At 47.6% G+C, this 13,799-nt stretch overlaps 1 protein-coding gene across 5 annotated transcripts in view; it reads right to left on the minus strand.

Annotated features, from left to right (window-relative positions):
* The window catches only part of st6gal2a (ST6 beta-galactosamide alpha-2,6-sialyltranferase 2a), a 67,690-nt gene that overhangs the window by 22,855 nt on the left and 31,036 nt on the right, over window positions 1-13,799 (minus strand). For 4 of the 5 annotated variants that reach the window (XM_076040377.1, XM_076040378.1, XM_076040376.1 and 1 more), the window contains 2 exons: window positions 3,116-3,178; window positions 1,892-3,028 (listed from right to left, as the gene is read on the minus strand). In XM_076040377.1, coding sequence (XP_075896492.1) covers window positions 1,892-2,963 — 1,072 coding nt within the window. In that variant the 5' untranslated portion in view covers window positions 2,964-3,028; window positions 3,116-3,178. Of the gene's footprint in view, window positions 1-1,891; window positions 3,179-13,799 lie in introns of all 5 variants that reach the window. The other variant, XM_076040379.1, reaches the window with a different exon arrangement.

Here is a 13,799-nt window from a genome sequence, read left to right on the forward strand (position 1 = left end):
GAAGTCTGATTAGCAAACCAAGGCGGGGTTCTGGTACGATTTTCATTTATTTATTTATCTTTTTTTTCCAAGTGAGCCATCTGTCACTGACTTCACACTCTCGCCACTAACCCGCGAGCTGCCAAAGTAAACCAAATGCACAAACACACACGCACACAGGGAGATGTATGTGTGCCGGGCACACGCTCAATCCTGCTCAATGCTAGCTTGACGAGTTAATTAGCTAACGTCGTGCAAAAATTGGCATTTGAAAGTGGATTAAATATATATATATATACATATATATATATATAATCTGCATTTCTTTGCAGCATTCAAAGACGGGGATTAAGGTAGAACGTTAGCGCGGACGTGTAATTCGGTCTTTAACCCCTCGATTACAACCTGAATACCTGGAATCATCGGTGAGCCCAGCTAAACGACTTAGCGCGGGTGTCGCTAATCTTGTTATAGCTGCACTATTCAGGTGCGAGCACGCCGCCCCGGCACTGTTTACATGCCAGCTAAAGCTGAAGCTCGGCTCCTCTTCCTCATCTGATACGGCGACGGACGGAGTGACGGAGTGGAAGGTATCACCATTCAAGGGGTTGGATTCCAGCAGCAGAGGAAATGATGGCGTCCATGTCGAGTAAAAATAAAAAAAATAAAATAAACATCCCCTCAAGAGTTTGTCTGCCGCGATTTTATTACTTTGGGCCAAGGCCGCTGTGAATGAGAGGTCACCGTCCCTGGAGGAGTTTTTTCTAGCTGAGAAAATCTTTAAAGCAGACGTGGCAAAGAGTGCGCACAAAAAAGAAGTAGTCATGGTATGTTTTTTTTGGGGGGGGGGGTTTCATCTCTCCATCTGTGTCCAGTCAACAATATCGTGTTAAAGACATAAAGTAGTTTTTTAGCCATGTCTTACTTGTCTGGTAAGCATCAATATTTGAGTATTAGTCTGCACCAATGCAATGAACAGTTGAAGCCAATGGTGGCTTTGCACTTGCACACAAAATAATTAAGTTCTCCACCCTAATTGCGGGGTGTCATCCCAATGTCGATTTTTTTTTTTCCCAGTCTCAATTGTCTCAGAAGAATTTTCTAAAGAATAAATAAAATAAGCACACACTGCAGTCTCCACACTAACTCTGAATATATGAATCTTCACAGAACTGGAATCCAACTGAAGCGTTGCAAGTGGTTAGAGTGAATACTTTGGCAAGAAAAACAACAACATGGTCGGCATTTCAAGACAAATTGGACAGGTTTTCCATGGTTGTTTTTGACATTTAGCAAATGTCAAAATGTCTGCTTACAGTGACATGCATCGCTGCTGAGCAAACAACCCAAATCCGTAAGAACTTAGCGGGAGCACGGAACTGATGATGGATAAAGAAAAACACTTGCAACAGTCCGCAAAAGAAAAAAATGTTGTTGTTTTTTTCCTTTCCCTGATTTTATGGAATTCTTAATTTATTTTTAATTTTATTTATTTGACTACCTAGTCTGTTTGTGATGTTTTTTTTCTTATGTTGTTTTTGGCTGTTTGTTTATTTTTTTTAAACTTTGCACTCCGCACTTTAAGATTCACAAAAAAAATGTAATGTGCGTTATAAATAATTTATTAACATTTTATAACTTGTGTTCACTGCTGTGCTCTGCAGTTTTGCACTCACTATTCCAGCCTCTTTGCACTTTCTTTATTCTGCACTGCAACTTACATCTTCCACTTATTCCAATTTCACATCTGACTCATGTTGTTCACTTATTTTTGTACTTTAACACTGCGTGTTTACCATAGGTCTGTGTGCCCTCGAGCAAGGTTATGTCAAGGTCAACACTGTACTGTACGTGTCACGGATATTAACGCTACCTTGAACATTGAACCTGGAATTGCACAATCGCTACTCACCGATCTCTTTGCCCAGACCCGAGCGCAGGATGGCGCCGGCCGAGCTCACCACCGCGCAGGTCCTGTAGCGACTCTGTCCCGCCCCTTGGTCCAGACTCTCCAGCGGCACCGACGGCACGAGCCGGGCCCATCCCAGCGAGGAGAAGGGCTGCTCGGACCCGTCCACCGTCCTCAGCTGGGCGCGCTCCTTCACCTGACACAGCAGCTCCTTGGCGCTGCGTGTGCCCCGGCGGAGCCCAGTGTAGGACACGCGGTGCTTGTTGGCACTGACATAGTCCTTCATGGCCCGCTGCAGCCGAGGGCTCAGCATGCCGGCCGACACGGGGCCCCGCCACAGCCGCTGGACCACGGACAGCGACTTGGACAGGTAGTACTCGTCCAGGTTGGATGAGTCGCCCCCGGCCCTGCGGCTCGCTGTAGTCCTCATTTTGTTCCCGCCGCCACCGCCGCCACCGCCGCCACCGCCGCCACCGCCGCCACCGCCGCCGCCACCGCCGCCGCCACCATCATCCTCATCCTCGTGCTCCCTCCCGTTATTTTCCTCCTCCACCTCCTCCTCTTGCTGCTCCTCGGCGCTGCGGCCGAAGGTGGCGTGACTCTGGTACTCCGTGGCCAGGGAGGCTCTCTCCCGGCTCTGGCCGGCGGGGGCCGAGTGAGACCCCACGTTTTCCGTGCCGAAGGAGGACCACGCCGCCAGGCTCTGGGGGTCCAGGTAATTCTCGTAGGCTCGCGGGGCGCCGCTGGGGCCGCGACTCCCCTCGAGGCCGAGCTCTGGGAGGGTCGCGGAGCTGCTCGCCGTCGGCCCCGCGGGCGGCTCGTCATCTCTGGGGCTGGCCGCGGTGGTGGAGGCGGGCGCCAGGTCGGGACGGGAGCCCAGGCTGGAGTGCTGCAGGTGCTGCACGGAGGCCAGGCGGCGGGTGTCGGGGAGCTGGGAGAGCAGGGAGCCGGCGGAGGTCAGCGGCTCGTTGACGTGGGCGTCCAGGAAGTAGGAGAGGAGGGTGAGGAAGAGCACCACCCAGGCCAGCATGCCCACCAGCACCAGCTTCCGCCACTGCCTCATGCTGGACTTCATCGCCCGGCGCTCGCCGGGGCGCACCTGTTCGGCCGGAGTCGGGCCCCGGAGGTCAGCTGGAGGGCCTGAGGAGGAGAAGAGGAGAGGAAGAGAGCTCTGGATGAAGCAATCATAAAAAATACATCTAGACCAAATCTGGCTGAGACACTCACCTCGACTTGTGGCTCTATTTCTTCATGTCCACGCGGCCTCTTCTTCAGGACTGTGAGCGGACCCTGAGAGGAGCAGAGGCACAAATCAGTGAAGACCAGCGTCTGCAGTGAGGAGCTGTGTGAACAGAGCACGAACGAGCTGACATACCACAGGGGAAATAGGCTGGGGGTGGAGGGTTGGGGGGGCTAGACTTGGCTGCTCTCCACTGGGTACACAATAAAAAAAAGGCTTTCTCTTCAAAGAATTGTATAATGGAATCTTACTTCCTCATGACTTCCCCGTTGCCGTTATGGGAGACTGAGATTAGTTAAAACTTCCACCGAAAGTCACCCGAAATGAGGAACAAGCGACACTGTTAGTGGGAGTTTAAATGCAGGTTTTAATTTGGAAATCTGCTGGTGACCATCCAGTGGTGTCCAGGAAACTCAGCCGCATGACACTGGTTTGACCTTTGAACAACACATCAGTGTGACTCACCGGTGAATTTTTCTTTTCCCACTGTGGAACCACTCAATGCAAAAAAAGTACAATATGCAAATAACATGATTTTTTTTTATATTGGTAAAATCTCAATATACTGGCCATTATTACAGTGATAAAAGTGTATACTTGTAGTGAAATGAAAGTAATTTGGTTTTCCTACCCATATAGAGACGAACTAAGGGTATTTTTAAGGTGGGGACAATGCAGCCAGCCTCACAGTACGCTTTCTTATCTAGGGTGAATGTTTGCGTCGTCAAATAAACCAACAAACAAGAACGTGGACGAGGTGTCCAGGTGTGCACAGGCCACCATAGTTCACTGGCAAGCCAGGGAGAGGGAGGGGAAACAAAAGAGCGCTACAATCTAAAATGTTAACCACTTGATGTCGCCGTTTCCTCTCGAAATCTCCAAATATTACACTTATATAACATATAACTTATATAACTTAATATAACATTTCACATTTAAAAGCCCTCGTGTGACACAGATATGATGATTGGGTTTGTTTTTTTTGCATAAAAATGGAACAGTATACAAATGACTAGTACACTGTTCTCCCTCTGATTTAATTCGTATTGGGGTTGGACACCACATTGCAACTTTAACCGCTTGTAAAATCAAAACCAGGCAGGCTTACAGAATTGTAATTACAGTTATAATATATGGGTACAATACTTCTCATCAGTAGTGTTTCCCTGGTCATGTATTCAAATTTGAAGCTGTGCTTGGCCTGGATAGCAGGGGAAATTTTCATGCAAATGTGTGCATTTTGAAATGTAAATCATAGATTTGCTGTTGTTCCATTTAGGTCGGGGGACGTCAGAGTGTGACTCATTGGTCTGATGAACAAACAACCGAGTTCCCCGGGCCACAGTGGCCATTTTGGTGTTTCTAGGTGGCGCTAGAGAGCAGACTTTGTTTTTTGGTTTGTTTGTTTTTTGTTTCTAAAACTGAGCAGCAGTCTTGATGTACAGCATGTTTAGTGGGTCAGACTTGGGTTTGAAGAGGGAAGAGGATCATGATAATAATAAAGCAGAACAAGTTGAGGTTCTCTCTGGGTTCTCCAGCTTGCTCCCACAGTCCAAGAACAGCATGTCAGGTGAATTGGGAACTCTAAATTGACTGGAGGTGCGTGTATGAGTGAGAATGGTCGTTTGTCTTTGTTTGTCTCTGCGAAGAGCTGGCGGCTTGTCCAGCGTGTTAACCAGCTGGGATAGACTGCAGAAGAGAAGACCTCCACAACCCTGAGTTCAGGAAGAAGCGCGTCTTGAAAATGGATGGAGGGATGGATGGATGGATGGAACAAGTTGAGCACAGCGGAAGAAGACATAGACGCACGTCCCTTTAAAAATGTCAAGGGAGGTTAAATGACAGGTTTGTTGACAGGAAGCTAAAAATGCATTTGTTTCAGCTTCTCTGATTCTATTTTTTTTTTTTGGCTTCTCTCCAGCTGTTACACTGAAAAATCATTTGGATTTTCTTTGTTCAGACAAAAAACAAAGTGTGATGAGCTTGCAATTTGCCAGCTTACTTGGAGAAACTGACTGTGCTAATAATATAATGATAATGGACGATGCGATTAACTGTCTTTTGAGGCAGTTATTTCTCACTTCCGTAAGTGTGACAAAATGCTGGAGGACGAATTTCACATCACCAAATAACGTGGACCAACTTTGGGCCAGATTGGCCGCCTTTCATTTATCCTCTTTAATGCATTCGATGATCAAGGCCGCCCCAATTTGGAAGCATAATTATTAGACAGTATTCAGTATTCAGTCCTGTGAGAACACAAAGGAAAAGTCCATCAGGCACTCGGAAAGCAAGCTGACTGAAACACATCACCACCGTGGGATGCTGTTGTTTTGTTTTTGCTTTTTTTAAATTGACCACAAAAATAAAAGTTTTTAAGAAGCAGACGTCTGGTTTTGCTACTTTGGTTTCTGAGCGACTGCTCATTCTCCCGGCGGCCCTAAAGGTCCATTATATAATTTCATCAAAGTTCAATGCTTCCTTTTGTCATCAACAGAAACCACTGCTCACAATAACATTTCTCTTCATTGAATTAATGTATGCACTTCTGATCCCTAACGCTACTCTTAACTGTGCAAAATGAAAAAAACGACAAACTGTGAATAATGATGATGGTAATGACTCCTCTCATTTAACAGCAGAGAAAACAGTGAACAAATATGTTTCTCCTGCAGCAAATGATTTCAACCACTGCTGAAATCTTAGTTATTGTTATGTAGCCAATATCACTGTTCAATCAATTCAAAAACATTTTTAATCAGTTTAAATTTTCCTTTTTGGTACACACACTTGTTTTTATGACATCTGACCTAAAACAGATTACTTGCTCTGCTGTTAATCTCACTTCCCTGATCTTTCTAAGTGCACAAAAAATGATGGTGCTGCAGTCTGATGAAGAACCTATTATTCATTCAGCTTATAACCAAATTGAACAAAATAGGCATCTAATTATCTGCCCTGCTCAGACAGACGCCCAGAGAGTGAAACCCATGCCAGCAAGAAGGTGAACAGAAGAAGCATTAAACTGGCAAACGACCCAAAAAAAAAGAAGAAATACCACAATTGTCTCGACAACTGCTAATTAGGAGCTCCAACCTCTGAACGTGGCAGCTCTGCTCTTGAGAAAGTGGCAAGGCGAGCCGGGTATTAAGCCTCCTCTTTGCCCTAATTACAGCTTCCTGTCTCGGCTGGGGTTCTGCAAAAGGGGATCTCAGGCCCCTCACACACACACACACACACACACACACACACACACACACACACACACACACACACACACACATGCAGAGGTACACGAGAGGCCAAAGCTCATCCCCCGACTCTGTCCGAGCAGCGGGGAGAAACTGGGCCAGAGGGAGCGGAGACGGTATGGGAGAGGGAAAATAACTGGCAGGGAACAGACGCGGACACATCTGCACAAACAGGCGCACGCCACCGGGTTCCTGTCGGAAAGCACGCAGGGCCGTGCTCCGCTCCGGCCCTTAAGGCCCAGTGGCGAAGGGGGGCTGGCTGGCTGGGGGGGGTTAGGGTTTTTTTTGTCAGCCAGTAATCTTGAGGTGCAGCGGTTCCAACACGTCCGGTGCACTGGAGGGTCAAAGGTCAAAGGAAATATGCAATTTAACACCTGGAAACGAGCGCAGCGGGTGGAGCCGCAGCCGCCAACAGGCAAGAGGGGAAACCAGCGACGTGGAGGGGTGCACGCGCACGTGCACGTTCAAGCGCGGGGGGAGGGCCTCGCCCCGGCCTCACCTGGCAGCTATTAGCAAAGCGAACGCAAACGCTCGGCACAGATGGAGAGGCGGAGGTGGAGGGGGGAGGAGCCGCCGGCGGCGGCGGCGGCGGCTGGTGGATACGCTACAAAATTGCGGGAGCGAGACGCTGCCAGACAGCAAATGACTCGGTGGGAGTTGGAGAAAGAGACGGCGAGGAACACAAAGGAGGCTGGCGAGAACAAAAGGCGAAGGGAGGCGAGGCGGCGAGCAGCGAGGAGACGCAGACGCAGAGAGGAAGTGAGGCCGCCACTGCCGCCGGTGCACAAGGGCCCTCAGGAGGACGGTTGTGGTTTACGACCAGAGTCAGAGTGCGGCGGTTAAGACGGCAGCAGGGGGGGGGAGAAAAAAAGGGGAAGTGAGCGAAAGAGCAGACAGGAGACGGCAGACGGCAGACGATCGACGACGGCGCTGTTGACAGTTTGGATGAGTATGAATGAGTTGAATCAACAACAGAACGGCACTTTTGGAAACGCTCAAACGAGGCCAACTTTGCCACGGGGGGGCAGTAAAGCGCCCCGTGGTGAATCGAAGCGCAGGCCACCACCTCGAGTTTTATCGCTGCTGCGCGGCGCTAACTAAGGGCATTTACCCACAGGCGCCCTCGGTAACATCTCGGTACGGTACGGTACGGTACGGGTCAGCACGGTCCCAGGGGTTACGATTTTGGTACCTGCCTCCTTGGGGTTCGAAGCGAGCAGAACTGAGACCGTATGGGTGACGTAGCAACGTGCAGGGCACTGATTGGGTAAAAGTTTTGACGAAAGCCAAAGGCAGTCTCTCACAAAAGACCAAAACCGCCATTTTTTAAATGCCCCGCGTGTGGATTTTTACAGTTTCACGTATTAAAAACTGAAACTATTATGAAACTGTACCATAGGCGAATGTAGAACTACAGATGTTTCTGTTCTCTGTGACCGAAGAAAAAGCTCAAAGAGAGAGCTGGACGGACGGAGCGACACGCAATGAAAAGCCTTCTTGGTTTCGCAGCCGGCGGCCGTCGCTGTACAGCGAAACAGTGTCCGCAGAAATAAAAAAAAAAAAAATGCCGAGCGACTACCGAAGCACCAAGGACTACAACGGTTGGAGTGGAACGAACAGAGAAAATGTTGGAGGTTTGTTCAGCCTAATTCGGATGCGATGGAACACCGACGCGGTGGCCAACGGGAGTGAGACGGGCTCGACTCGGCCGGTGGACGATGAGAGAATAGTCGGCCACGACGCTATTTGAAAACGTGCTTGAGGACTGTAAATGTGTTTTGTAACATCAAGCAACTTTAGTTTGAAGGCTATTTGCAAAGTAGAGCCGTTGAATCGCGTCGATAAACCGCTAGCCACCACCGCTAACTCCGTGCTCTGCTTGTGTTGTGTTCGCTAGCAGCGAAACTTAAGAGGCGGTGTTTCCGGCTCGCAAGTTTTCTAAGTTTCACTCCGTATAGCGATTTTTAAACGCGGCTCGCTTGTTAACACCGGTCGAACAGAGTTGTTGCTGTTTTGTGCTTTGTGTGGACTTAAGTTGTGCGGATATTCTTGTCTAATAAAAACGACTGTGAGACTCAAGGTGATCGTTAACGTAACGCCCTAAGAGGATCGTTCACTACAATGACGTGACGGAGGCCAACCGCTGGAACTGCACCAACGTTATCACAAGTCACAAGTCGGGTGGAGCCCTGGTGGAGTTCAACCACAAGAGTCGTCGTGTGAAACACACATTTTGCTTCATACAGTAAAAGCCATCGGTCAGACTGAGATCTGGACGTGCAGTCCGCTGCTGCATGAATGGAGACTCGTCACATAATTGAGAAATAAGATGGTGTGTCATCATCAAAAGTTGGACACGGTGTGTTCTTCTCCACCAGTGACTCACTCTTCTCATTAATAGTTGACGCGTGATTGCATTGTTAATGCATGAAATTCATAAAGGAGACCAAAAACAAACGTGGGCAGCAGCTCCAGGCCTCAAAGCCCAGAAACGCAACTCAGCGGACAGTTGAACAAGAAAAAAAAAGACAACAACAAGCATTTATTATCGTTTCGGCCAGCCGAGCGAAAGAGTGACACACTATTTTTCCGGTGCCGTGAACCAGGTGCAGTGTGTTTTTCATCAGCCTCCTGTTGCCCACTTTCTGAAGACGAGAGCGGCGCTGCACAAACGTTTCGGGGACGGGATCGGCACACCTGGTTCCCTCAGTGCTTGTTCCTGGCTCACTGCTTCCAAACCGGTCAGGATCAGCTCTCTGCCTCCGCAACAGTTCATTTTGAGGCGTTTCCACACTGTGCTTGGGGTACGGCTCACCATCCCTGTGCGGGTCGGCTCAGCTCGGGAGGTGCGGCACAGAGCGGAGGAAGGTAGAAGCAACTGCTGCGTGGACACACGTGAACAAACAAGGAAGCGCACAGCTGCAGTGCTTAACTGACACTCAGGTTTTAAGGGCTAGACGCAGCTTGCACAGAGTGGATGTTGAAGCTGGCCAGATGGTCGATGTTGGCATATAAACAAAAAAAAAAAAAGAAAAAAAAAAGGTGCACGCACACTGAACTGGGAAGGGGGCAGGAACGGTTTCTTCTCCTGCTCCTGCTCCTCCTCCTTCTTCTGCTTCTGCTTCTCCTTTCTCTTCAGCAAAACTTACAATCAATGCCTGTGCGTCACCGCATACAGTCTTGGAATGCACTGTTAAACGTGAGCGTGCCCGGGCATAAAACAACCTTACCCCTTTGTGAAAGTCGACGGAGGGCTGGCAGGAAGGAAGGAGGAGGCGGTGGAGGAGGAGGATGAAGAGAAGGAGGAGGAAGAGGGCATTCTTGCCAGGTCGTGGTTGAAAACAATCAGGTCGAAAGTGAAAACACTGCAACACCCAAGTTATCTGAGCGTAAAGGTGCATGTTAAATCAACCTGAAAACAGGAGGCGGTTAGGCAATCCAGATGTGTGGTGCGATTTATGCAAGGTGAACTGTTTCCAGTCATCTGGGTCATTGTCGTCCTCAGGAGAAAAGCAACTGGGCCAAAAAAAAAAAACAGTATTTAATTCTCTCCAACGGGCAGCAGAATTTTCAATTTAACAATAATATTTCAGCTCAGCTTGTTGTTTGGTTTTTGCTTCAGCTTTGGTGTTGGTTCAGTAAAAACAGGCCTGGACTGAACTAAATTAAAATATATAACCCAGCAAAAAAAAGGGGGAAACTGTTTGCCTTAAAAGTACCTTTTATATCCGTCCAAGACTTTCCCCTGCGTCCCTTCAGGGCAGCCTAACTCAGTAAAATAAGTTACAGCATGGAAGGTAAAATACACACAACGTGACAGTTCAGTTGTTCCATGTTACTACAGTTTACACCCCAGCATGCCTCGCTGCTGCTGCTGCTGCCTGCAGCTGCCTGCAGTAATATTCTCAGCGCATCAACGGCACCGGCGTCGCCAGAGGTGACTCCACTGAACTCCAGCCACTGTCTGACTGCCAGGTAAGTGATTGGACAAGCCTGAAGGGAATTCAGCCTGACAGCGGAGCGCTGAGAAGTGCTCCGTCTACTTTACGCACCCCGCTGTGGAAGCGTGGGGGAGGAGGGGGGCGACTTAAGAATTCTTTAATCACAGCCAAACTTCAAGAGGTTCCTGTAGAAACGGGAGCTTCTGCCCTTGGCACAGAAAAAGCGGAGGCCACGGGAGCTTTGCAAGGGGGAAAAAGGGGGGAGAGAAAAGCTGGGAAGTCAACTCAAGCAAACGAGTTGGAGAACTGATGAGGATTATGCTTTTAGTTGTTTTTCATCCAAAGCAAGCTGCACTAAACAAGAAAGGGGTGTGACAGTGCCAAAAAGGCTGTGGCTGGATGAGGTATTGACAGAGGTGGCTAAAGTATTCACATTCTGTACTTAAATAAAAGTACAGTTAATTGTGTGTAAAAAAAAAAAATAATAATAATAATAATACTGATTGAACTTCTTCACTCAAGGACTACAAGTAAGAATGTACAGGTACAGCTTTGTAAAAAGTTGTTTTGCATTTTTTTTTTTTTTTTTTGCCAATAATGAAACAATGCATTTGCTGTTATTTTTGCAAAAATGAAAAAGCTTTGGTCCTTTCAGTTCTGTTTTTTCTATTTTCTCTGCACTGAAAAACTGAACAGTGACCTCAAAGCTGAGGTACTCCGCTCTATTCGGGACTTCGCTCAGTCTCCGTCCTGAATGAATTACTTTGAACAGAATGTGTATCTTTTAAACAAGTTTAAACATAAAAGTAACCTGCATGTTTTTCCAATATGAGGACATAGAAAGCACAGACAATTGCATAGAGGTGGAGGCAGTAAAAGTAAATGATCAGACAAATACAAACTCAAGTGAAGTACAGATACCTGAGAAATCAACTTAAGAACAGTCGTGAAGTACCTGTACTACACGCCAGGTGAAGCAACAGTTCAGCCCATCAGGCCGCTATCACTGCGTGTCATTCGGGCGGGGGGGGGGGGGGGGGGGGGGGTGCAGCGTCTACTTCCACTTGGCACACAACACGGGAGAACCGGTGTAAGTGCGCACGTTCTCTAAGATACGACACTGACCGTAGGGCTTCTTCCTCATGAAATATTGAGCCCTCGGGGTGGAGTCGTTCTCCGTCTGAACATTTTAAAAGCCATTTCCCCTTTAATATTCAGAATCAGAATCAGAATCAGAAATACTTTTATTTATCCCGAGGGAAATTCTTTTTGGAACAGGGTTCCAGTCAACTTGAGAAATGTACATAAAATATAGAAAGAAGCATGCAATTAACTAAGTAAAAATAATAAAAACAATAGAAAATTAAGTAGCTGACAGAAAAAAATTGGTATAGTCCCAAGTGCAAATTTAGCAGTTAAAATAAAATGATATAAAAATAAAGAGCGTATAACTATAAGATACTGTAAAATGTTTGGATGTAAGCATGTGGATGTATATGGCAGACAGTGATTAGTGATTTTACAATGAGGAATTATACACTTTAATTGCCACAGGAAGAAAAGATCTTCTGTGGCGCTCAGTCTTTGGGAAGTCTACGTCTCCTGGTCCTTGTGCTTCTGTGTTGGACCAGGAACTGAAGGAGGGGGTGGGTGGTATTTTCCAGAATACTTCGCAGTTTCTGAAGCATACGCCTCTCCATCACTGACTCCAAGGAGTCCAGCTTCACTCCAATGACGTCACCAGCTTTGCGGATGAGTTTGTTGGGTCTGTTTGAGTCTGCAACCTTCAATCTGCTGCCCCAGCACACCAAGGCAAACAAGATAGCACTTGAGACCACAGACTCATAAAACAGTCACCTCGCAGCCGCCGGAGCTGACTGCGAGCCAATACATCGCAGCGAGCTTACGGCGGGAAACGGCAACAACAAGAGGCCTGCGTCTGCCAGGCATGCACGGAGAAGCGTGCGATCAATAGCGTGCTTTAGACTTCTGCATTTATCTTGGAACTTATTTTCAGCAAGACACACGAAAGAAAAAAAAAACACAGTAAGTGTCACTCTAAAAAAAAAAAAAAAAAAAAAAAAAGGAAGACGTGAAAACACAGAGGCGCATGTATGTCCTGTTGGAAAGAGTGGCACCAAACTGTGTTTTTAAGAGTTTTATGAAGTTCAGCTTGGAAGAAGGTTGCCAGCAGAGAAAACATAGGCAAATAATAGTTCAACTATGAGTCAATTTCACTGAAGTGAGACCAGCAGATGCGGTGACATTTTGGTTGGCGGGCAAAGTCAACTGTAAAAGGCAACAAAAAAAAGTCAAACCTGGTCAAAATTTTTAATAAACAACATAGTTTGAGGTCGATAACTGCAGCAGTGCCATCGAGAGATGTCATCGTGTCAGCGGAACACTTTGGCCACGATCGTGTTATGTAAGAGGATGAAATGACACGGCACTGTCAGCGTGTCTCAGGGGAAAGCGGTCAACAGGTGCATTTACAATAATGACGAGTGCCTGCGACTTTTGAAATCCCTACGTAAAAAGGGGTGGAATAAATCAGCACCTCCACATTGAGGGTACGGAGTTGTCGTGGAAAACTAGTGAGTGAAACCAGTGCCACACATCAAGCCAGGTTGAGGTTTGGGAAGCCGCTAAAAAGTGTCTGATCTCGCCATCTGAAGTGCTGCATCGCGGCTGCAGCCGCGGAGACGGAGCCCTTTTGCCGCATGAGTGGCAGCGTTGATACGCGCAGGATTTAAGTGACAGCGTGTCAGGCCCCACTGCGTCAAACTCACAGGTTCATAAGTAAAAAAGCACCCCAAAATCTGAAGGAGTAGGAGTTATAAAGCAAGAAGACGTGTCACCTGAACGAAGACGCTGATCTGATCCTGTTCTCCGCAAATCCTGCAGTTTCAACCTTAAAAGGCAGCAAGACTGTCGTCTACTAGTCAACAATCCCGCCACTTATTAATGAACAACGTCCATCCTGCTTATTTACGCTCACACTATAACTGCATCCTTTAGGAAGTCAGACGTAGTAGCTATCGACAAGGCTTAACTAACCAAAACGACAGGAAGCCTGAACCAGCTAGAGTAGCAGTGCCGACATCCGACTGGCCTATTTTAAATGTGACTGACAGAGGCATCTTCCAATCACCTACCACGTGCTTTGTTTTTACTTTTAAAAAAAATGTTTTATGTCTGCTCGTTTCCAAATGGACGTGTGAAATACATCGAATTTAATAAGAGGAAAGGCCACGTGAGGTCACTTTCTTTTAAATTGGGAAAATTCCGATGGGATGATGGAAAATGAGACGGGGTCAAGAGTAAAGACGGACCTTTCCTGTCCCCCTCTCGGGCCGAGGTAATTGAGCTCCAGGAGGAAGCGAACGTGCCGACCAAATGGACCCCACGCCTCGCCTCTTAATAACCCTCCGTCTGCAGGTCCACTCCGCTTTAGCCTCTGGAAGCAGTGGGGATTATGA

The sequence above is a fragment of the Nelusetta ayraudi genome, unplaced genomic scaffold, assembly GCF_046127955.1.
Source record: "Nelusetta ayraudi isolate G7.1 ecotype Tasmania unplaced genomic scaffold, CSIRO-AGI_Nayr_v1 ptg000060l, whole genome shotgun sequence".
Classification (NCBI taxonomy): Eukaryota; Metazoa; Chordata; class Actinopteri; order Tetraodontiformes; family Monacanthidae; genus Nelusetta; species Nelusetta ayraudi.